The sequence below is a fragment of the Haliotis asinina genome, chromosome 15, assembly GCF_037392515.1.
Source record: "Haliotis asinina isolate JCU_RB_2024 chromosome 15, JCU_Hal_asi_v2, whole genome shotgun sequence".
NCBI classification, from domain to species: Eukaryota; Metazoa; Mollusca; class Gastropoda; order Lepetellida; family Haliotidae; genus Haliotis; species Haliotis asinina.
The window spans coordinates 46768122-46794444 of NC_090294.1; the positions used below are offsets into that span (position 1 = coordinate 46768122).

The 26323-nt window shown below is 38.1% G+C and overlaps 2 protein-coding genes across 2 annotated transcripts; both read left to right on the top strand.

Annotated features, from left to right (window-relative positions):
* Window positions 1-414: 414 nt before the first annotated feature.
* LOC137266079 (protein SERAC1-like) lies at window positions 415-25654 on the top strand. Its single transcript, XM_067801580.1, has 18 exons — window positions 415-455; window positions 886-943; window positions 1612-1705; window positions 3062-3095; window positions 4649-4794; window positions 5132-5173; window positions 6093-6221; window positions 6533-6651; window positions 7329-7448; window positions 7797-7910; window positions 9815-9983; window positions 15922-16072; window positions 16606-16732; window positions 18177-18277; window positions 19321-19418; window positions 20068-20250; window positions 21102-21248; window positions 21770-25654. Exons 2-18 carry the CDS (start codon window positions 929-931, stop codon window positions 21946-21948), a joined length of 1968 nt encoding a protein of 655 aa, XP_067657681.1. The 5' UTR covers window positions 415-455; window positions 886-928; the 3' UTR covers window positions 21949-25654.
* On the top strand, window positions 8019-9501 carry LOC137266145 (uncharacterized; the record flags this gene model as incomplete). Its single annotated transcript, XM_067801633.1, is given in 3 exon segments — window positions 8019-8246; window positions 8499-8918; window positions 9475-9501. Coding segments are annotated over 3 exon segments (675 nt in total), but the record flags the coding sequence as incomplete, so codon positions are not given.
* Window positions 25655-26323: the final 669 nt, after the last annotated feature.

Consider the following 26323-nt stretch of genomic DNA (forward strand, 5'->3'; position numbering starts at 1 on the left):
AGCTATTTATTTCTCTACTCCCGGTCTTTTGTACATACGGGTATAAAAATAAGTTATAATAGACATAAAACTATGTATTTGGTTTGATTTTTCGTTTTCTTTAGCGTGTGTTTACACTAACGGTAAACGTACGTCTAAAGCGGTATTGGGCAGTAGATATTTTTACACGCTCTGCACATGCGCACAGCGAGTCTGAAATTAATGTGAAACCAACGAATAGACTTCGTCGGTGACAGTATATACCTTCATGTCAGACTTTTGCTTTATATATGTTGAAGTAACTACGGTTCATATGAATACCGAAAAAACAACATGATGAAATAAGGTTTTGTTTTCATTATTTAGCGGTGTGTATTACTTATGACAGGGTTGTTACCTCCCTTCGTAAACAATCCTCCGTGAGCATGAAAATCAGTTTCCTCATCATAGTGTATTGTCAACCTATTGTGTGACAGGATAGGTGTCTGATAGTCATCATTATCTAGAGTACGAACCAGTCTAGCGGAATCTGCCGATTGTCAGAACCACAGGTGCTTGAGATTCTGCACTAGTGTGTCGTCTCAGTTTAGTCCCCCAGTTTTCGCGTGTTTTTAATATTAGCATATCTTTGTGTTATGGGGTTTCGGGTGTTAAAGAACAAAATCTGTTGCTTTATTAGTTGTCACATGAACAGTTGTAAAAAATAAACACATATTAAAAACAACTTTATCTCAAACATAAGTCATCGATTTGGGGCTGTTTGGGGGTATAACCGTCTCATTACAGCGAGACTAGAGTAAACACGAAAATGTCCGAAAAAGTATGACTTCTGAAATGAAATAATACGACACTGAATCATAACATCGAATTGAACAATGTTTTATTTCTATTTAATATTACCATTCAGTCCTTCAACATGTCCTTGAGCCACCTTGACACCAGATTCTGAATGAAGGCGGTACAGGTATCAAGTTTTAACTTTTCACCTTCCATACATCTCAGAGAGTGAATTTGCTTTGTCCACCATGTGTTTCCTTAGAATGTGTTTTTTTAAAATGAAACCAAAAATATGGAGAAAGCTATATGCAATCCCAATGGAATATATTTTCACTTGTTAAATTCATGATATGTAAGCTAGGGGTTTTCAGATGGTACAAAGTTTGTGATAGATATAAAGATCTACAACATTTATCATGTAATTTTAGTCTGTGCCAACATTGATCCCTGCAAGGCTTTTCCTCAGTTCAAATTGATATTTAATCACATTGAGGACGGGCATCAAAAGGGCACAAACTACCGGGGTAACATAAGATTCACCAGACATTTGGTCAACATGGAAAGAGTCATTCAGCTTTTGACACAGCAACGTGTAGCTGAAATGAATATCAAACTCCTCAAAGTGCTCTCTGAAATACATTTTCTCAATCTTTGATCATAATACTCAGCCATTTCATCACCTGATTTAATTATGTTAAAAAGATATTACTGTTACAGTTTATCATTAGACCTTTGTAAAACCTGATCACTCTATGCCTAATGTCTGTATACTTTTAATATAAGTATTCTGTTCTCTCGCACTTTGTCAGTACTTTATATTTGAAATCAGTAAAACAGTTTCTACCATGTCCTCAGGTGTCTCTGTTATGTCGGACTCTAACAAGATGGATGTCTTCCTATGACCCAAGAGACTCACACAACAAGACAAGATTCACAGTTAAGAAAATTGGTAACAATACACCACTGCTTGTGCATCATTGCATCCCAACTTATAAAGTGTTAATAGACTGCAATACGGTGCATGGTCAAAGAACTAACAGTGTGACCAGGGGAAGTTTGACACATGAGTTTATATTCTCAGCTCCCTGGGGACCATACAACCCAAGCAGACTATGAGTTACATGTTTTAAGCCCATTTCTGGTGTCCCTTTCAATGATATTGCTGGAATATGACAAGTAAAAACATATACTCATGCAAGCACCCATGTACACAACCACCCACTCACTCACTCACTCACTCACAGTACCAGTCAGTCACCCAACACTACCATAGTCCTAGAGGATAACATTGAAACAAGGAACAGTACCCCATTACTAGACAGTAATTTTGTATACTGAACAGCAAAAAATATGCAAGTTTCAACAAAGTGAAATCTCATAAAAGTAAGCGTTCATATTTTTGTCTTCTATTTAAATTCTTGACAAAAATATTTCATTGCGTTTCATTTGCTTTTCAGTGTATTTTAGTTTTGTTCATACAGCCTTGCAGCGCCATGCCAAAGACCCAGGTTCAATTCCCCACATGGGTACAATGTGTGAAGCCCATTTTCTGATTCCCCTACCATGATATTGCTGGAATATTGCTAAAAGCAGTGTAAAACTAAACTCACTGACTATAATCTCACAGACAGTTTCAGTATTTTGTGAATGCTGTTTTCTTCTCTCGACCACAATGAGCGAACAAGTGGTTAATGCTGCTTTTGAACAATATGTCAGTTAGAGCACAGCATGATATAAATGGACTTACAAGAAATCTGAAAGTGATTACAATAGTTACAATAATTATGGACGTATGAGTTTGATGCTGACAAACCCCAAAACAGAATCAGAATTCAAACCCATCATCAATCCAAAGTCTGTACCAAAGATATATTTTAGTGACATTGTAAATAATCCAGTCTGGACCAGACAATACATTGACCAACAGCATGAGCATCGATCTGCACAACTTTGAACTGATGATGTGTCAGCCAAGTCTGACCACCTGATCTCATTTGTGGCCTCTTATGACAAGCATAGTCACCTTTTGTGGCAAGCATGAGTTGCTGAAGACCTATTCTGCTGTGGATCTTCACTGGTCTAAATATGTGAGATGTCTCTAAAATTGTGTGCATGTTTTTTTGAAGGTGCATGAAATTTGATTCCATGACAAGTTTACCAATGAGATTTTCAAATTTTGAGACAATATTTGTTCTCACTAATGATGTAATAAAATATTTTTAAATTATTTTACCCTAATCACATCCTTATTCTGAAAGCTTTCACATATATTTTCGTGAAGGGTGAATTTTTTGTCTAATTTCAGGAGCCTACTCTTTCATTGTGACTTTGGTAGCAGGGTGAGTTCAGTTGCTAGGAACATCAAAGGTCAACTACAATGTATGTATTGGGATTTCAGTGTTAAATATGCTGACAGGGATGGTTGTTACACTTCTCTGATAAAATGATACAACTCTGATATTAAAGGTCACATGCAACCAAAAAATCAAACATAATTAAAACACATTTATCACTTATTCATGACATATAATATACATTGCTGCTTTAAAAAAAAACAAATAAACAAAATTATAAGCGTACAATCGCGATTCAAAAGTGCAATATTTTGTACTTGGGCTTACTTCCCCCGAAACGAAGCCTGCGGGAGACCGGACCCAGTCATAGCGGGTGGATATGCACTCAAGTGTAACAACAGTTTCCAATTGGCTGTTTCATTTGCTGATATGCTGAGGGCTCATTGTGTGTACAGAAAGATGATCTGTTCGATGGGCATTTTAGAAGTGTAGCCAGTCACAAGAAAGTAAGATTCTGTATGGATAACAACTTCTTTTTGTGTACTTGATGCGTCGTTTCAGTATGGATTCATATACTGTTGTCAAACAAAATCATATACACTAAAAGAAGTCGTTATCCATGAAGAATGTACAGAGAGATGTTGGGTTTGGAAAATACATGTTCTCTGAATTTGCGCACGATCCAATTAAAAATCATGTCAGCAGAGATGGTAAACTACTGCGTGGCTGGAATCTGTCATTCGTCCAAGTACAAAGCAGGACTTGAAACTGACAAGAGTTTGCACCAGTTTCCGTCAGATCCAGTCATCCCCAAAAATGAATGTAGTATGTTTACAACCCACAGACATAAAAACATGTCATGTGTATCACACGTGCCTAATTACATAATGTGGCAGACACGGGACTCGGGTGCACAAGTCATAAATCAACGTAGTTTCTTTATGTCGTATAGTCTGATAGGTGTTAAGTTCAAATTGCACGTGGTCAATGATTGAAGTTGTGTACTGCATATTGTCATTAGCAGACAGGCAGGCAGACATATAGGTGTGAATAAACCAGACACTGAGCTTTCTCTGTGACAGAGACTGCTTACCACATTCAACAAGTTTTTTTTACGTAACGAGTAGATTATTTATTTGTTTGTGTACACAACCAAGTTTATACTACTGCTCACAACCTCAGACGCTGGGCATGCATACTGTTTCGAGCTCCGCGAACCTATTCACTGCGCATACGCCATGGACGCAGCGCAGCACAGCTGTTGAAACCAGTTTTCCCCCCAGCGCTGGGGGGAATTTAGTGAAACGTTTGAACTCCGATTTCGCAGGCTTTTTTTCCATTGCGTTTTTTTTTTTCAACTTTATAGGTTGAATTGGCATTTTTTATGATTTGTTTCGGTAAATGCAAACCGAAAGGTACCAGAATCTGCAAAGTTGTGTTTTACGTTGCATGTGACCTTTAAGCCTTCTCACAATTTCGTCCCACCCAACTAACAAATGAGTGTTTCTCTTACTTTAAACTGGCAGGGACTGCTAGTTTGCCAGAGCATAGTACCCCTTTAACAGGCAATGTGTCAATGCCATATTTTCCCCTGTCAGTGGCACCCTCCTGTGGATAGAGATACAGTCCATCAGAGGGAGGCTGTCCTCATCCCCACAGCTGAGTGTGTTTGACCTTGACAATTCCACCAACCCATATATCTACATACGAGACAGGGAGAGAGACCTCAGAGTTAAGTCTCAAGGTGAAGGTCATTCAGATTGACAGTGCTAATCTTCCTTAGTAATGGGACTATTGTTACTTTGTTACTGTAATATTTTCACGTTAACTTGCATTTCTTCAAGAATCTCATTCGAAGTGAAGGACGGAAATTACTCCCCAAAAATGTATTCTGTCCCAAGACCATATATAAGTATACGAGTGTATGGTCTGTCATCCTTTGCAATACTTCGTGACAATATATATTTATTTTTTATTCAGATGAGTTCTGTATAATTATACTTCTTCACTTTTGAACTTTTGACAGAGATTTTTTTATCCTTCTGACTATGATATATTTTATGTCTCATTATGCATTTCAGACATTAGGAAGAAGTATCTTGATCCGGAAAAATTAAAGGAGAGTAAGTCGCTTTGATATGGTTAATGACATGCAAGGGCAACACTCACACACAATGTTTAGGTGGGTGGGGGAGGGGGTCACAAACACACAAAAAACACAAACACACACAAAAAAAAACACAACACACACACACACACACACACACACACGGTTTAGATGGTGGTGGTGGAGAACACACACACAAGGATTAGGTGAATGGTGGATGGGGACACGCACGCACGCACTGTTCGCGAATAGCGTATGACCCCCTGACAAATCTGCCAGATTCACCAGTGGTCAGACAGAAATCAACCGGCCAGCCCCAGTGTCTGACTGAATATTTCACAATGTCTTTGTGGGAAGTTGTTATTTACGGCATGTGACACTTGTTGGCTGTTTAGAAATCATATGTTAGTTATCATATAATGTTTATAATTTGAATGCAAATTATAAGAAATGTTAAATGTGAAATGTTTGGTTAACTTTATTGTGTGGGACCTGTGAATTTTCAGTGAGTGAGACATAGATGTGAAACTTACAGGACAAAAATGTCCTGTTACCTTGAAACAGCATCGTGAACAGTGCACGTACGCACACACACACGCACTTGTTTGAATGGTATTCTAGAAGTTGGTGGTGTACAGATGCCAAAACTTAATTGATGATCAACTTCTTTATAGTGACAGCAGTGCAGTAAATGCTTGAAAATGGTATAAGAATCTATACCAAAACATTGCTACAGTGAATATAGAGAATTTCATAATCCTTAAAGTTTTGTTATCTCTTTCACACACAAGGGTAACACTCACACACACTGATTATATTGAATCCACTTTTTACTTTCATAGACATTGGTAGTCATGTACCAGAAAACTTTCGTAATCTAATACACAAAACTTAACACTAAATGGAGTAACTTTTGTATCTTGTATCTGTTACAGAGTCTTGGTTCCCATGGTTACAGTCTTACAGCCAAGATCCCTGGACTTTGCTTAAACTCACAAAATCCACGGACAGAAAAACACGATGGCTTGGGGTCAAGGCCATTGCAGAAATGGAAGACTGGGAAGGTAATCAGACATCTGTCATTTAGATGAAAACATGGGTACACTAATAGTAAAGCACCTCCAGCATTGACTATGTGGGAAAATGTATTTATTTATTCATATTTTTCTTTGTTTTTCTGTCCCCCATGACTGGTTTGATAAACATTGGCAATCCCCTCTTTTATTTTTATGCAAATACAAAAGCAGCCTCATCCAGTCATTTAGCGAAACAATTCTTTGAATGTTTTTCTAGGAGACAGTCGGGCAGTTTCATGTGAAAGACCCGAATAAACACTAAAATGTCCTATTTTGATATGTGATTTATGTATGTCCAGACTACCAGTACCGATACATCGCACAGGCATGTGATGGTCGCACTTTGGTGGGACTGGCCCGGTCCCCAGATGTAGGGGACCGTTTCTTCCTGCCCCAACCCAAGCTGGCGCCACTGAAGGTAGTACTGTTATAGAGTTGTTTGATTTGTACAGCGATGCCATGGTTGGTTGGGAAATGTCTATGAGTGTTGACAGTCTTATAGTATGATTATGTCAGATACATGCTTATTGGTTTCACAAAAGTTGTGTAAGACTAGTATCACTTCATGCAGTTCTCCCAGACTATGTTTCCCAGAATGGACGTTTATTGTTCAGCCAGGATGTCAGCATTGAGGGGGACTAAATGATAGATTGTATACATTTCCTTAAAAGGCTGTTCATGTTCTGGCATGACATTACTGTCAGCTACTCAATATAAAATTAAATTTGTTCACTGTGGTACAAGCAAATACAGTAATTATACACACATATGCACACTCACTCACTCTCACACATGCACACACACAGAGGCTCATCCACCCACACATGTACAGGAGGCTCTTGCACACATACTTGTGCATGTACACACACAACCACTTCATGTTCACTCTTCAGACACAGGGGCATGCATTCACCCAGAGGTGTGCACTCGCACACATAGACACATACTTTTGCCATACATGTGTATACATGTCACTTCATAAGTACCTCACGTCACCTACGTTGAGCATCAAACTGATACACAGTCAAGAACTAGAATACTCTTTTTATTGTCTAAAAATCCCTCACTCACTCAGTGATTGTTTGCATCTATCAGAGGAGCTGTGCTACAGAGCTGCGGTCCCTGCTGTTGTCGTTGTCGCTGGAGAACGTCGGTGAGTGCGTTGAGCACTTCACATCCCTGGCACTGGAAAAAGGACAGGTGCAAGAAGATAAGGTGAGTTTACCCCCAGCAGAAAATATCTTTTACAAACGATCATCTAGTAACAACTTGTAAATGTTATGATAACATTTAGTGAAAGAGATCATTGAGCAGCAGATTGTTCTGTCAGGTTCTACCCAAAGTTTGGGTTGGAAATGAGTAACTCAAGGAACCATTACTGATGTTGTAGGGGATATGTGCTTGTGTTGTTTCTTTTGAGCATCATCTTAGTTGCATGGTTATTTGAAATCACATAAACTGTACTAGTGAAGAGGTTCCATCTTATATTTGTATTTTCCTTTGGTCCGTATCAATTACGCAATTAATAATGCTTTGATAAACCATAGAATGTTTTTGGTCTAGAGCGTCCTCTGGTCATTTGGAAATCCATCTTATGACTCCAACCAAGCAGACAGACCAGTCCCTGAAGACATTCAGCATTTGTACTATCTGGAAGCTCTGGAGAGTCACTCACAGGTCGGTAGATATACTGTATATAGCTTAGAGAGTCACTCACAGGTTGGTAGATATACTGTATATCGCTTAGAGAGTCACTCACGGGTCGGTAGATATACTGTATATAGCTTAGAGAGTCACTCACAGGTTGGTAGATATACTGTATATAGCTTAGAGAGTCACTCACAGGTTGGTAGATATACTGTATATAGCTTAGAGAGTCACTCACAGGTTGATAGATATACTGTATATAGCTTAGAGAGTCACTCACAGGTTGGTAGATATACTGTATATCGCTTAGAGAGTCACTCACAGGTTGGTAGATATACTGTATATAGCTTAGAGAGTCACTCACGGGTTGGTAGATATACTGTATATACCTTAGAGAGTCACTCACGGGTCGGTAGATATACTGTATATATCTTAGAGAGTCACTCACAGGTTGGTAGATATACTGTATATCGCTTAGAGAGTCACTCACGGGTTGGTAGATATACTGTATATACCTTAGAGAGTCACTCACGGGTCGGTAGATATACTGTATATATCTTAGAGAGTCACTCACAGGTTGGTAGATATACTGTATATTTCTTAGTGATTCCCTCACAGGTTGGTAGATATACTGTATATAGCTTAGAGAGTCACTCACAGGTTGGTAGATATACTGTATATCGCTTAGAGAGTCACTCACAGGTCGGTAGATATACTGTATATAGCTTAGAGAGTCACTCACAGGTTGGTAGATATACTGTATATCGCTTAGAGAGTCACTCACATGTTGGTAGATATACTGTATATAGCTTAGAGAGTCACTCACAGGTTGATAGATATACTGTATATATCTTAGAGAGTCACTCACAGGTTGGTAGATATACTGTATATGGCTTAGAGAGTCACTCACGGGTTGGTAGATATACTGTATATACCTTAGAGAGTCACTGACAGGTTGGTAGATATACTGTATATAGCTTAGAGAGTCACTCACAGGTTGATAGATATACTGTATATATCTTAGAGAGTCACTCACAGGTTGGTAGATATACTGTATATGGCTTAGAGAGTCACTCACGGGTCGGTAGATATACTGTATATACCTTAGAGAGTCACTCACGGGTCGGTAGATATACTGTATATAGCTTAGAGAGTCACTCACAGGTCAATAGATGTACTGTATATCTTAGAGAGTCACAGGTAGGTAGATATATTGTATATAGCTTCAGGAGTCAAGGTCGGTAGATATACTGTGTATAGCTTAGGGACTCCTTCACATATGGCAGAGATACTGTATATAGTTTAGACAGTCACTCACAGGTCATTAGCTATACTGTATATAGCAATGGGGAGAGACTCACAGGTTGGTAGATATACCGTATAGAGCATGGAGACTCACTCACAGGTTGATAGATATATGGTATACAACTTAGTGAGTCTCTCACAGTTGGTAGATATACTGTGTATAGTGAAGGGAGTCACTCACAGATGGTAAAGATAATGTGTATAGCTAAGGGTAACACACAGGTAGGTAGACATATGGTATATAGCTTAGGGAGTAACACAAGCTGGTTAATATATTATTTCCTGCCAGATAGCCACATGCTGTACATATGAATGACATACTATACATATCAGTAAATACACAATGCCATTTAGAAAGTGGTCAACCCCGGATGGGAGTGGACCTAACAAAAATACAAGAGTCTCTACTTCACTGAGAAAGTGTAATTCCATATATACCATGTGCTACATTCTGGTAAACGCAGGTAAGTGGGACCAGTGGGCAGCACACATACATGCTAATATGGGTCAGGTTCTTGCTCAACTAATCCTTGTTTGCCAGTAGTTTAGCAAGTCACTCACAGGTAGATAGATATATAGTTACAGGCACAAGGACCATAATATATGTGAACGTTGTTGTGTTCTTCCAGATTAAGTCTCAGTGTCTCCAGATTGTACAGGAAGGAGGTCTGACCACCCTGCTGCACCTGGTGAAGGACCTGTCATCCAACTCCATACTGTATATTCCTCACCTTGTAGCACACATCATCGGCAACCTCAGTCTGTGGGACTGTCTTCATGAAGAGATTATCAGAACAGGTGAGCGTTGGCAATATGAGTGTAGGGATGTCCTTCCCTGTCCACTGACTTCTGTCTCTCTTCACTCCGCTTAGTCTCAATCCTGTATCTTCTGCTTCTGTGTCCTGGCCCTGTCGTCGGTTCTCTAATTATTTTTCCTGTCCTACCCAATGCCTGTTCTGTTCCCTGTTCTGTCCCTCTTCAGTGTTCTGTCCCTCTTCCCTGTTCTGTCCTTCTTCCAAGTCCTGTATTCTGTTCCCATTCCCTGTTCAATGTTGTTTCTGTACCTGTTCTTGTGGACTAACAACTAGTCTCAGAAATGAATATATTTTACTGCAAAAATGTTCAAAGTGAAAAAAAAAATACATTATGAAAAGGAGCCCTGAAATGTTTTTTCATTTTCAGAAGTTGTGGAAATCTAGACTTGCCACATATTTATCCCCCTGACATGTAATGCAGGGGGATATAGTCGACGTCTCATCTGTCTGTCCATCCATCCGCCCATTCGTCTGTCTGTCCATCCATAATCATTTTGTTTCCAGAGCATAACTCAGAAACCGTTCAATATTTTTAGACCAAACTTGATAGATAAAATAATCTCAATCTATAGTTGTGCCTTTTGCTATTTACAGAGTTTATTTGGGGTTTTTTTTTTTCATGGAACATTTTGGTGTTAGTCTAATGGTGGGGTTGGCTTCGTTTCTGGAGCAGAACTCAAAAATCATTCAATATTTTTCTGCAGAACTTGTTACATACATCAGTCAGAACCTAAAGTGGGGCCTTTTGGTACTTACAGGTTTTCGTGATGTATTATTTTCTCTGTTTTAATGGAAACGTTTCGGACTTAGGCTCAAAATGTAGGTATGGGCTTCGTTTCTGGAGCAGAACTCAAACTGTGTTCTTAATTCTTCTACAAGACTTGGTAGATATACCAGTCAGAAGCTACAATGGTGCCTTTTGCTAGTTACAGGTTTGTGTGATTTCTTAGTTTCTCGGTTTCCATGGAACTGATTCAGACTTTGTCTCAAAAGTGAGAGGTGTGTTTCATTTCCAGAGCACATCTCTAAAAGTTCCTAGTATCTGTCAGCAAAACTTGGAGAAATATGTGGAAGACCCCAATGTGGTGCCTTTTGCTATTTACAGGTTTTTGGGATTTTAAAATTTTCTGGGTTTCCATGGAAACAATTCTGACTAGTCTCAAAATGGGATGGGCTTCGTTTCCAGAGCACAAAACTATTTAATGTCTTACAGCAAAACTTGGCAGATATTTTTTTTTTTTTTTTTTTTTTTTTTTTAATTATCCATTCAACTCAGTAGACAGTTACACAAATAAATGATGCAACAGCACAAGTACACAATAAGACAAAAGTTCATATGGATAAAAGTTATACATACTGGATATATGGCAGCAGTGGTGACCATTTTCTGTCAAATGGTAACATTTTATTATTCTTAGTAGCAATAAACTTTTCAGTTTTGAAAATATCACCCAGTATTTTTAGAAATGCATCCAGTGATAACTTGGTGTTTTTAATACTTGATACATGAATGTATTTTTTACCAGCAAGAAGTATATGGTTCATTAAGTCAGTATTATTTCCACCAATTAAGACTGTATATTTTGTCAGGGTAAATGTTTCTGTTGTCTTATTGTCAATATATTCTTTCAGTTTCAACCAGAATGTTTTCACACATTCACATTCCCAATAAATATGTATCAAATTTTCAGACACTAAGTTACAAAAAGAGCAAAGTTCATCATCAACTAATTTCATTTTCAGTAATTCTTTTTTTATGTATATAATATTATGAATAAATTTAAATTGAAAGTCAATCAATTTAGTATCTTTTGTGCATCTTCTATAATCTTTAAAAATATATTCCCATGGGATTACAGTGTCAAAGAGTTGTTGCCATTTTTTACATGTAGAAGGGAAAGTTTCAGTACTTATAAGCTTATCATAGAAATATCTTGACCTCTTTGGTGCTGAAAGTAAACATATCAGTGGTGTGCTGAGATAGTGATTATGAACAATCAATAGATTATTTCTAATAGTATCTTTCCATTTTCTTGGTATATTTGAAAGAACCTGGTAGTAATCAAGAACTGTGCCTTTGATTTTGTAAGTTTTCTTAAGTTCATCAAATGACAAAATACCTTGATCATTACACAAGTCTCTTATAGAGTGAATACAGTTAAAATACCAATGTCTTATAATAAAATTACTATTTTGGAATTGATGGTTGAACCAAAGGGGTTCAGATAAGATTTGATTAATATCTGTAAAATCAGTTTTATGTGTTCTATAAAATATTCCCCATGCTGCCAACACATCTTTCCAATAGGGATTAATTATTTTCACATAATTTTCAATGTTGGCTCCAAGCAGAAATATATCCTTGAATGGAAAGGTACTAGGGCTAGTGTTTTTATTTTGGAGATATTTATTTAATACTGACAGTTTTAATGAGTTAATGAATACCTCTACATTAACCATTCTTAGTCCCCCTTCTTCATATTTTCTAATAAGTGTTGTTCGCTTTATCTTATCGCGCTTATCATTCCAGATGAATTTATAAAATGTATTGTTTAATTTATCAGTGAATTCCTTTGGAGGATTTGGGAGTGAAGTGAATATTTGCACTAATGATGAGAGTGCTAAAGTTTTAATAACCGTTATTTTCCCTATTAATGTCAAATTTCTTTTTCTCCAATTCCCAAGAGTTCTATTAATAATTTCTAGTCTTTTTCTTGTATTAATTACCCAAAGGTTATTCAACTTAGGATTAAGCTTTATTCCTAGTACATCAAAATCCCCACTGTGCCAATCAAGCTTAAGATCCTGACATAACATCATGTTACTACCTGCCATTGAGCCTATCCATATTGCTTTAGTCTTCTCTACGTTTATTCTTAAACCAGACATTTTGTAGAAATTATTTAGGGTGTCAATTGCTATGCTTAAGCTTTCTTCACATCCATCAAGAAATAATTCAGTATCATCTGCATATTGTCCAATTTTATGTTCAGTATTATTCAACGTCATTCCTTTAATTGCACTGTTGTTACGGATCATTGTTCCTAAAATTTCTGCCACTAAAAGGAATATGTAGGGAGAGACAGGGTCGCCTTGTCTACAGCCCCTTTCATTGTGAAAAAACTGAGATAGATGACCATTTTGTATAACACAAGATGTAGGATCATTGATTAATATTTTGATCCATTTTTCCATATTAGGTCCAAAGCCAAATTTTCCTATTGTTAGAATTATAAATTCTTTAGAGACAGTGTCAAAAGCTTTTTCAAAGTCAATAAGTAACAACAGTCCCTTTTTACTCTGTAATTTTGCTTCAAACATAATATCATATACCAGTCTAATGTTCTCACTAATACATCTTCCAGGGATAAACCCTGTCTGAGTTTCATGAATTAGTGTATTCAAAGTTTTTTTAATTCTATTGGCTATACATGTACTGAGTATTTTATACACAGAATTTAGTAGGGAAATTGGGCGCCAGTTTTTTAACTGTCTATTTTTGTTAGCTTTTGGAATGCATGTGATGACACCTCTTTTGATTGTTGGACTTAACATATTTTGCCTGAATGTTTCTGATATATATCTACAAACCCAAATATGGAGATCTTTCCAGAAAAATTTAAAGAATTCTATTGGGAAACCATCTATTCCTGGGCTTTTGTTATTTTCCATTGATTTAACAGCTTGTGTTATCTCATCTATTGTAATGTCACCCTCAAGAGTTTCAGCTTCAACAGTTGTTAGTTTTGGTGTAATAATATCATTGAATATCTCAATATATTTACTTGCTATTGTAGCACCTGATGCGTATAAAGTTTCATAAAATTTTCTCTGCTCATATAAAATAGCCTTACCATCTGATATTACTTCTCCTTTATCATTAATGACAGTATTCATAAGCTTACTGGTATAATTTCTGTTTTCGAGATGACAGAAATATTTGGTTGTTTTTTCTCCTTCCTCGTACCACTGAATTCTATTTCTTATTTGTATACCTCTTATTTCAGCTTCTTTTAATTTTTCAAATTCTAGTTTACATTTGGATAGTTCAGCAAGTTTAGTTTCACACACTGTTTGGAAATTTTCTCTGATTTCTTCTTCCATTGCAGAGATTGTTTTTTCTAAATTTTTCATTTTTTCAGTTTTGATTTTTTTTAGGTAGGAAGAGAATGATATTGTTTTCCCCCTCACTTTCATCAAAAATGTTTCTAAAAACAATGTGTCACTTATTTTAAGTTGTAATTTTGAGTCCTCAGTATGACCTAGTTCATCCTCAGTGCAGTTACAGTATTCCAATTTTGTTTCAAGAAGCATGTCCTTGACCATATTTACATAATCTTGATTATATAGTAATGATGTATTTAATTTCCAGTATCCACCACCCCGTTCCTTATGAAGTTCACTGGAAAAGGACATAGTAATTGCCGAATGATCAGATTTATATCCTGGAAGTATGGAACAGTCACTTGTCATGTTTGCTAAATCTTGTGAAACTAAAAAGAAATCACATCTGGACTGTTGTTTCGGGGTTTTTTTCCACCATGTGTACTTTTTAACATCATAATTTCTCTCCCTCCAAATGTCTATCAAATCATACTTTTCTATATTATCTAACAATACCTTTCTTGCTTTTGGATAATTAATATGTTTATACTTTTCTAAGTCAATGGAAGGATTAAGAACTAAGATCCAGTCTCCACATATCACAAGAGATTCATTTTCAAATTCTTCAATATTGTGAAATAAGGCATGATAAAATTCAGGTGCATCTTGATTAGGACCATATATATTAGTCAGTGTGATTCTTATTCCTTCTATAGTTACATCTGCTATTATATAGTTTCCATTGGTGTCAGTCTTGAATGTGTGGATATTTACTTCCAAATTATTGTTAAATAGGATAGCAGCCCCTCTTGCATTTGATTTATATGGTGCTATAATGCTTTGAAGACCCCATTCATTTCTCATAGTAATATCATCCTCTTTGGCTATATGAATATCTTGTAGGCATATAACTGAAAACTTTTTTTTACGCCAAAGGTTCATTATTTCTTTTCGTTTTCTCTTTTCTGCCAGGCCTCTACAATTGGCTGAAGCTATTCTAATCTTATCACCCATATTGATTCATAATGCGCACACTGTTACTATATCTCAACTGTCTACTGAAATGGATGTTTTTATATTTTTTAGTGAAAACAAGATTATAAAAGACATTAGAAAACATAAAATACAAAGAAAAAGTGACTTGGCAGATATTTGAGGCAGATTATAAAGTGGTGCCTTTTTCTATTTACAATGTTTCGTCATTTTTATTTTTCCCGGTTTCCACTGGAACAATTCTGACTTAGTCTCAAAATGGAGGGATAGGCTTCATTTCCAGAGCACAACTCGAAAACCATTTCATATCTTTTAACAGATCTTGGCAGATATATGAGGCAAATCTTGAAGTGGTGCCTTTTGATGTTTATAGATACATGGCATATATATTTTTCGTGACCTTCATGGAAACGATTCAAACTTAGTCTAAGAAAACATCAAGTAACTAAATATGTGGGGGCCGGGGGATATGTGATCTTCTGATGACTCCTGTCTAGATTTGTGTGAGCTCTCTTGGATATGTTTGCTTCAGGTTCTGTACAACGGACTACAGTTCTTGTTCTGTCATCTGTTAATGTTCTGCCCTTTGTTCCAGTTCTCAGTTCTGTCTTTTGTCTTTCCTGTGTCCTCAGTTTCTGTTCCCTGCTCTGTCCTCTGTTCCTGTTTCCTGTTATGTCTGCTGTCCTTGTTATGTGCTCTGCACCTTATCCGTACCCCTGGTCTGTCCCCATTCCTGTCCCTTTTCCCTGTCATCTACCCCTATGTTCCCTGACCCCTGACCTCTGACAATCCTGACTGTCACTGCCCTGTCTCCTATGTTGCAGGCTGGGTCCCAATACTGTCCCAGTGGATGTCCCACAAGGATCTGACGTTGTCCCAGCTGGCTGGCCGAGCACTGCTGAACCTAGACCGAGACGGCAGTGACTGTGTATGTGAGGAGGGAATCTATGTCATCCATCCAACTCACAGGACAAGGTATGACTCTTCCAGACTTCAGTAGTGACACAACAATATATGTATACAGTGACATCTCAGTGTAAAGGAATTGGTCAATATCTGACTGAACCTTCCATAGCAGATCCCATTATTGAAATCTGAGTAAACTTTGAGCTATAAGGGGTGGTGGGTTTGTCAGATGGTTAAATCATCTGCTTCACTCACTCACTCACTCACTCACTCACTCACTCACTCACTCACTCACTCACTCACTCACTCTGTATCCAATTGAGACATTGTATTTTTAGCAAGCTTGCTGCCAACTAAAATGGAATAACACACAAAAACTGTCATCAAATCAGTAGTACAGACTCTGAAAAAACAATAATAGCACCCCTTCAGAAATGCCTGTGTATGTTTGTTTCACAGACATTAAATATGGTGCTCCAAATCTTTGGTTGTTCATATCAAGAATTCAGATGCCACAATACTGATTGTCAGATTATAAAGTTTATGTTTGACCTGTATATGTAACCCCTCCTGTATATGTAACCCCTTTTTGTCCCCTCCAGCGAGGAGCCCTACTGTGATGTTGTGTTTGTACATGGAATTATGGGCGGCCCCTTCAAAACCTGGCGGCAGAAAGATGTGAACCAGAAGGTCCAGTCGGAGACCCCACAGTCCATGTGCTGGCCCAAGGTACATGCAGTGTAGTTGCCTTGAAGTTCAAGTGGCATTTATAAGCTGGTATGATGGTTAGATAGCATCTTTATTGATTTATTTATAGATCTGAGTATCACTATCGTTTGCCTCTATTGCAGTACGGAAGTTATCTATCCATCAAAAGTGTTCTTCTTTGTTTTGAAGTTGGTGGTATTTCAAAGTCATGTTCATTTTGAACTTAACATCATATGTTTTCCAGCTGCATTTCTATCAAAATCAAAACGTTGCAGCATGGATCAGGACAACAGTGTCTGGAGTTGTATTGTGTTAGGAGTTCTGTGAGAAATGGGTTTTTGAGGGTACTGTGGCAGGGTGGGCTATGTATAGGACAATGTAAAACTGGAAGGGGATTGATTTCCTCATCCTGATTGATTTACATTGTATACCAGAACCGAGGAGAAGTGTTTTTTCTCACATATGTAGATGATCATTTAATGAAGCTATGTAACAACAACTGAAGTGCACTTAAAATCATTTTAATGACAGTAACTATAAATATATAATTCAACCCCACTTCCTTCATCGGCCTTGTAGTCATGTTAGAGTTGCAGTTCCAGTCTTGCTAGGGAAACACTTGCACTTTGATCTTAATCTGGAATGATTTTTTTCAATTGATTCCAAACAGTCATATATCATTTGATTATTGATGTTCATATAGAGTTAGGGAAAGATGATTGCACAAAGTAAGGCCTGTGAAGAGGTCTTACTAACAAAAAGTAAAACCTGGGAAGAGATCTTTCTGCAAAAAGTAAAACCTGTCCCTGCAAAACAAAAACCTCAAATGTTATTCTGGGAAACCAAGAGATGACCTATTGTATAGTGAGAACCACACTTCAGGGTTATATTGAAGGTTCTGTGAGAGGTGTGTTATTGAAGGTTCTGTGGCAGGGTGGGTTATTGAGGGTGCTTGAGCAGAATGGGTTATTGAGGGTTCTGTGAGTGGTGGGTTATTGAGGATTCTATGGCAGGGTGGGTTATTGATGGTAATGAGGAAGGATGGGTTATTGAACTTACTTGTGCAGGATGGGTTTTGAGGGTTCTGTGAGAGGTGGGTTATTAAGGGTTCTGTGGCAGGGTGGGTTATTGAGGGTTCTGTGGCAGGGTGGGTTCATGGAGAGAACTATTGCTGTGAAGATTCAAGTTATAATTAGTCTTCAGCAACGTGACATGTAATGTTTGTCACAGCAGTCAGCTATCAGAATGAGGTGGACAGACTTGACGACACAGTTGACACATGACATCCTATCCTAAATGCTCATGCTGCTCATCACTGGATTGTCTGGTCCAGGCTTAATTGTTTACAGACTGCCATCAAACAGATGGAATATTGCTGCACATGTCGGTAAACAACAAACCAAAACATGATTACTCATGTCAAATGTTAACCGTTAACCAATGCATACCCTGACCCACTGTACAGGACTGGCTGGCCCGAGACTGCCCCAACACTCGGCTGTTGACAGTGGAATATGACACACACGTCAGTGAGTGGTATGTCCGTTGTCCACACAACAAGGAGAGGTGAGACTTTTGTTCTGTCAATTTATCATTGCTTGCCCAAAATACATCTGATCAAAATCGAGTTTTGATAACAACTGTGCAAAAAATTACAGTGTTAATGATGCAAGATACACTATTTTTAGCAGATTCTACCAACTCTGTGTACACCGCATGTTGTGAACACATTCATATTAAATTTGAGCAAATTAAGTACCCTGCTATGCAGCTCAGGATTTGCCTTCTGTTGACAGGGGAGTATGTAACCCAACATGGAGTCATCCAATTGATGACATCCTTAGTTTGTCAGCTTGTCAGCTAACTTCATTGGTCAAATTAGAACTCATGCTTGTCGTAAGAGGCGACTAACGTGATTGGGTAGTTAGATTCGCTGACTTGGGTGAAATATGGCATCATATCCCAATTGGACCCGTGAAGGTCCCGGGGTAGAATAGGCCTTCAGCAACCCATGCTTGCCATAAAAGGCGACTCAGCTTGTCGTAAGAGGCGACTAACGGGATCGGGTTGTCAGGCTCGCTGACTTGGTTGACACATGTCATCGGTTCCCAATTGTGCAGATCGATGCTCATGTTGTTGATCACTGGATTGTCTGGTCCAGACTCGATTATTTACAGACCGCCGCCATATAGCTGGAATATTGCTGAGTGCGGCGTAAAACTCAACTCACTCACTCATATCCCAGCTGCGTAGTTGTGGATGATCCCTGTATTGTCTGGTCCAGACTCAATTATTACAGACAGCTACCATATAGCTGGGATATTTGCTGAACTAACTCACTCACTCACTCCTTGGTCCTGTGGGCAAAGTGTCTAACTTTGAATCAGATTATCTGTTGTTCAAGTCCCAGCATGAGACTAAGAAACTTTATGGCTGCTACACATGGAACAACCGTCAAGCACTTAATCATGTAAATAGCTACCTCGCAGGAGGTTAGTAAGCCATCAGTTTTCAATATACATAAGTCTCAGATATTTCAAACTTTATCCACCCTAGTTGATTTAATTGATATCAGTAGACACTTGGGTGAGATTCTCTATTCATTTCAGTCGGACAGTTGAGATGCGTGGGCGGAGTCTTCTGGAGAAGCTGCACAAGGCTGGTGTGGGATCTCGGCCAATCATCTGGGTGGGGCACTCTATGGGAGGTTAGCTTGTGTCTGTATCAAGAAACAGATGCCTAAGAAAACAGCAAAGAAAATTTATGGCATTAAAATTTTGATGAACACAGAAATTTTACAATTACTTTTTCTCTTTTGTCTCAGAATTTTGGGAACCAGGTCTGCTAAAATTCAGAGGTCATGTTTGTCTCTTTAAGTTTCATGTGTTGTGTGTGAACAAAATACAGACTACTGTTAAAATGTATTTAGCCGCTCTCATACTTATCATCTCCATATTTGGATATCAATGTCAACAGACCTGTGACGCCAATGAAGAATCATTAGAATGACAACATACTTGTCATAAGAGGCAACTAATGGGATTGGGTGGCTAGGCTCTCTGACTTGGTTGGCACATGTCATTATATCCCAAATGTATGGATCGATGCTCTGATGTTGATCACTGGATTGTTCAGTCCAAAATTCATTATTTTCACATGACTGTCATAAAGCTTAAATATTGATGAGTGCAGCATTAAACGACAAACAAACAAATCAGCCAGATGAGCTTCTGTCCCTGTTTTTATATTATGAATATTCAGATGTGACGTTTTACATCTTATTTATATTCTTCATGTTTCTGAATATGTTCATCCTAACAATGATGACTGAAGTGACTGATTGCCCTGTTGTACAGGTCTTCTAGTGAAGCAGATGCTTGCCATGGCCCAGGATGACCCCAGGTTCCAGCCTCTTGCCACTCAGACCCAGGGGCTAGTGTTCTACAGTGTCCCCCATCGGGGCTCCACCCTGGCAGATACCTCCAACCAGGCGTGGTACCTCATCTACCCATCTGTGGAGGTGCAGGAACTCAGTGCAGGTACGGGTAACTCATCCACCCATAAATACAGGTACCTCATCTACCCCTAAATGCAGGTGCCTCATTTACCCTTCACTGCAGCTATTTCATTCACCCCTAAATGCAGGTTCCTTATCTAACTCTCAATACAGGTACCCCAAAAACCCCTCTGTGGAGGTTGTGCAAATACTTCGTGTTACAGGTAACTTCATTACCATCAACAGGCTGGGGTTTAAACAACATCTACAGGTCATGCACCTCTAATTCTTATGGTGCCTAAATTTTGTTCATCTAAACAACACTCCTTCAATCCTGGACCAAATAAGATGTCTGTGCAATGCTAAGCTGCAGAGTAAATCCACACATGGCATCATTTCAGCTTGTTGATAAAGCTGACATATTTGATTTTAGATGAGGTATCTTAAGCCCAGAACATCTGAGGACCAGTACTAAAAGCTGCTACATTATCAACCACTGAACAATTTATTGAAACACTTGACCCCCCATGCCACCAAATTGTAACCTTTCAAGGTCTCATTCAACTAGCATACACTATAAAGACATACAAAAAATAATAAAATTTTAAGGTTTGAAACAAAAACACACAATTATTTAGAAAGTGTTTTGATTGTGATTATGATTGTCACAAACACTGAGTACTTGATTGCCTAAACACCACAGATATTGCACCAGCAGCTTGCATTCTTTGCCCAATGTAGACAGTTAGTGATTTCTTATATATATCAGTTTTGTCTCATATAATATCTGCTCTGCACAGTCTTGTTTACCTATTAATTATGATCTCTTCAACGTAATGGTGAATATTCTCAAGACAAGATCCTGTGAGCTGGAGACCTTGATGACGCTTTCAGATTCCCCCCACCTGAGAGTCCTCCATGACAAGTTCCTCGCCTTCATGAAGGACAACAGCGTCCCCTGCATCAGTTTTGGGGAAACCTCCAAGACATCCCTGGGGAAGAACCTGCCCAAAGTTCACATCGTCCCTCCAGAGTCCAGTAGTAAGTTCATATTTGGGAGGTAAATGCTTGGAAAAGATGGCGGTTGCAAGATGTTTCCAATGTTAAAATTGGTTTGGTTGGCTTGTTGTTTAATACCACACTCAACAATGATCCCATTGTATATGAAAAAAATCGAATCTAGACCAGACAGCCCAATTATTAACATCATGTGCATCATTCTACACTGTTGGGATACGAAGACCGTCAACCAAGTCCGTGAGTTTGAGCACCCAATCCTGTCAGTCTCGTCTTATGACATGCATGGGTTGCTGAAATTCGGTTCTAACATGGATGTTTATGGGTATCAATGTTACGAATATACCTTGATATGAAATGCATTTCTGAAAACAATATTCTTTTTGCAGTTGTGAAACTCAGAAGTTTTTAGTAATTTTCCAGAAGGTCTATCTATCACATGATCAAATAAACTTACGCAAGGAACGTTTATGGAAGGTTTTAAGAAAATATCTTTAACTCTGCTGGAAAGTTAAAAAAGCTGACTGTGTTGGAATGTTTTGCAGATCCTGGTGTTGGAGAGTTCTACACCTTCAGTGAGAACCACATCAACATCTGTAAGCCAGCAGACCCAACCTCTGACCTGTATGTATTGCCTCTGAAGCTGGTACGTAACTGTGTCCTACAGAGCAAGGTGGAGAGATTCCTCAAGGCTGGGATTTCCTTCAGTGAGATCAGGGACTAGCCTCACCTGCATGTAGCTGAGGCCATATATTGGAGTATGGTCTTAGCTTATAGTTCATGATCCAGTCCTGCAGCACAAGGTGGAGAGACTCCGCAAGGCCGTGATTTCCTTCAGTGAGATCAGAGACTAGTCTCACCTGCATGTAGCCGAGGCTATACATCGGTGTATGGTTTCAGCTTATAGTTCATAATCCTGTCCTGCAGTACAAGGTGGATAGCTTCCTCAAGGTTGGGATTTCCATCAGTGAGATCAGAGACTAGCCTCACCTGCTTCCCTAGTCAGACGTGGGCATTGCATGAGACTCATCTGAGAGTGAGGATGGATGGATGGATGGATGGGCAGATGGATGGATGGGTGGTCAGATGGAGGGATGGATGGACAATATCACAACCAAAGACACAAGAAATAGGCTTCACACATAGTACCCATGTGACATGAAGAGCAAACACACCACTAGACTACCTTACTGCCCCTTATACATGTGAGTGAGTGTATAAAATTTTCACCAATCTTTCAGCATTATCTGTAATCCAATAAAACAAAGTGTGAGTCTGATAATGTCTGCAACCCTGATGGCTAAGTGTGTATGTGAAATAACAAGATTGTGTGATGTAGTCCCTTTATAATTTCACTAGCTTCAGGCCAACAGACCAGTGAACATGTCTATCTCCGTGAATGAGCACCTGTAACACTCCGATCCAGAGATGAGATAAGGCCTTCTTCATACACTCTTACACTGTCGACCCCAAATTTTAAACATAGAACACAATGAATCATTTTGTGTCATTTCACTTTGTTGTCAAGTTAGCACCCTGATTTAGAGAGGGGAAATAGGATGCATTGTGAAAACCTGTCCTTTCTATGAAGGTGTGATGTGGATACGAGTCTTTTTCATGCACTCACACACCCAAAATTACCCTCCCGTAACTTGCTTGACATTCAAGGAGACTTTCCCATGTCCCTGTACATAGTTGTAATGTCACTGACAAGGCAAAATGCAAATACACTATTTATTTATATTACATTGTATTTAAAATGTATGTGTTTCCATGACACAAACTGTGTCATCAATTTTCAATAGCAGTACTTATCTGAAAAGTTGATTTTTTAAAAATTGACCATATTTTGGCATTTTTGCAAACATTTTGTAAACAACACTTAATAGGTGGCAAAGTGCCGCTTCAAATAAAGGTATAAAGAATGTCTCGGTGGAAATGTTTGGAAGTCTGCTTTGATAAATACAGATCATCTGATTGTATGACTTGATCTCTCTGCTCCATGGACCTGTGAAGGTCCCAGGGTAGAATAGGCCTTCAGCAACCCATGCTTGCCATAAAAGGCGACTCAGCTTGTCGTAAGAGGCGATTAACGGGATCGGGTGGTCAGGCTCGCTGACTTGGTTGACACGTCATCAGTTCCCAATTGTGCAGATCGATGCTCATGTTGTTGATCACTGGATAGTCTGGTCCAGACTCGATTATTTACAGACCGCCGCCATATAGCTGGAATATTGCTGAGTGCGGCGTAAAACTAAACTCACTTACTCACTCACTCTGGTCCATGTGCTGTCAACTCAAGCTTTCACTTGGTGCAAAGTGCTCCTTAAAGGGACACAACTCTGTATGCCTTGTAAAGTACTCCACTTTTCATGCTCTATGGTGAACTCGGTAGAGTCCCACTCTCTGTTGATGTTAAAACCCGCATGGTAACGTTTTGGTCTAAACTATGTACAAAGAATTCTCCTAAGTTGTCTTCAATCCTGTATTCTATCGTGTATAATCTCCACAATGAAGGCACCCATGGTTGTAGCTGGGTACCGTGTATAGAGACTATTCTTAATAATATTGGTCTGAGGTATGTATGGTTATCACAGTCTCCTATTTCAACTTCCTGGATTAAAAATACAGCTCACTCAATCTTAATTGACAATGCTATTCAACTTTGGAGCTCAGAGGTGGACAGTTCCTCCAAAGGTCAAACATATTCCCTCATGAAACCCCAGTTTGAATTTGAAAGATACCTAACGTCCCTACCCTTTAATAAAGCTATTCCTTTACTTCACTTTTGTAGTTCCTGCCACCATTTACCAGTTGAAAAAGGAAGATTGAATAGGATACCAAGAGATGAGAGAAAATGTAAATTATGTTGTTTAAATGACGTTGGTGATGAATTTCATTATATTTTTAAATGTATACATTTTAGAAAAGAAAGATCAATGTATATACCCAGTAACTTTGTAAAAAGACCAAACATGTTAAAATTTAGATCACTATTTACGTGTGAAAAGATATCTGTCCTGAGAAACCTAAGCAAATTCTGCAAATGTATCATGCAAACTGTAAAAACTTCCAGCTAACCACTATTCCGCTATGTTGACATTTTAATGCCATTTGTACCTCTTATGCCGAGGATATCGGCCTGAGCGTAATAAAGTTCTGTTCTGTTCTAAGAAATGCAACATGAACATTCAATTGTCGGGTATTGTTTCATTGTAAATGTTGGAAGACTGGCTATTTTTTCACGATAATCGCCTTATATGCCTTAAATTTATGGTTTAAATCATGGTGTATGGCACTCAGTGGCTCCCACAGATATTTTTACCAACAATCTCTTATCTCGATTGGTTTTGTTCATTCATGATTTTGGTAGTACCTGTCTTCAAGACCCCGAATTCACCTCTGAATATGTGCTGATTCCAAATGTAAATAGGACCACCTGATAAAGTATTGATGAATTGCAAATTACATTATAGGTAAAAAATATATTACCCATCAAAAGTTTACACTTACATAGATTACTCAATTTATGTTTTGTATATGGTTACATCAAAAATGAATTTCTCCACTTAGGGAAACCAACTGCAAACCTGCAGACAAACTGCACGAGGATCATGCATCAAGTTGCTGAAAAGCATGTTCAAATATCATGCATGTGAACAGCTTTATTTAGGTATAAAGTTTTAAGAACTCCCCAATTTTCTCTGAGTTTCATCATTTATTGAACTCATGACAATATTCATTTCAATCATGAATTTTTTTGCAATACATCAGTTCATGTGTAAACACTTCTTTTAAACAGTATGGTATACTTTGCAAGTCTAATTTACAATACTGACTGAAGTAAGTGACTACTTTTAAACAAGTCAGTCTAGACTTTTGATGGGCACTATATACGTGTATATACAATAAAACAGCAATATGTTATCTGTTGTTGGAGAAAGGCCTGTTCTCTCTGAAACAGAATATTTGGGGTTCTTTTTCTGTTAACTGTTTCAAGCATAGTTCTGTTTCCCTCACCTGTTGCCACAAATGTTTTACAAGGAATATCATTTATATTTTATTTTGTTAAGGTACACATCTGTTCTTGCTGAAGATGTTTTCCCAACGTTAAGGTAATCCTCAATCATTGAGTCATTGATGGATTTGTTCCATTAGGTAGAATTATAACAATCATGCCGATTTGATTTAAAGTATTTTGCAAAATATATGGTGCTGCTTTAGCTACATCTCATATCCAGATCAAATATGTTTGATAACAAATATTACAAATGTCAAGTATTTGTTTTTATTTCTGTTTGTGATTTTTCATAATTTTGAAAAAGAACTGGTGTTATTTGTAGTATGTTAAGAAATGTGTGTTTCAGAATCATTGTTTTAAGACATTACTTACTTCTATTTCAAGGAATAAAACGAACACAACTTCATATTAATGGGGCTTTTTCTTTCAGTTTTTTTAATCGACAGATTCATAAAAGAAGTTTAAATAACATTTTAATGTACATGTATCTAGAATTATAAAATTTGTTATACTTGTGTTCAGCTAACTTATTTGACAGCAACTCATCCTCATTTGTCAAGGGAATGTTATGTAAGTTCTGTTGTTATGTACTGAACAGCAAAAGAAACACAACTCTGTTTTCTGTCAAGTATTTAAATAGAAGACATAAACATGCATCCTTACTTTTATCCGATTTCATTTTTTCAGAACCTGCATTTCTTTTGCTGTTCAGAATATATATCCCGTATCTATGTGATACCATTATAAGTTATCACATCATGTCGATGGAAATATGGGGTTTTATCAGTCCCTCGTAAGGTTGTATTCCCCATTTATCTAGCTGAATGTTTTTACTAAATCAAAAGAAAACAATACGCATCAAACTGAGTTGTTGTGGCCAAACATTTCCTTGGTGCCATGTTGACAGCATCTGATCGATTGACCTCAATGCAGCGCACATTATGCTAAAGGCTTGGTGATGCACGCTTTTCTCATTTCACGTGGTCACCGAGGCATGGCATGATGATACGACTTTTGTACTCCCTGCTTGCAGATAGTGACAGGTGTGTATGGTGCATGAGAGTCACACAAACCAAAC

What these genes read in the sequence shown, in the direction of transcription:
- LOC137266079 (XM_067801580.1), top strand. An exon ending in AGAAATGGAAGACTGGGAAG is followed by an intron (nt 6,222 to 6,532) that starts GTAATCAGACAT and finishes ATGTATGTCCAG; the next exon opens with ACTACCAGTACCGATACATC. An exon ending in TGAAGAGATTATCAGAACAG is followed by an intron (nt 9,984 to 15,921) that starts GTGAGCGTTGGC and finishes CCTATGTTGCAG; the next exon opens with GCTGGGTCCCAATACTGTCC.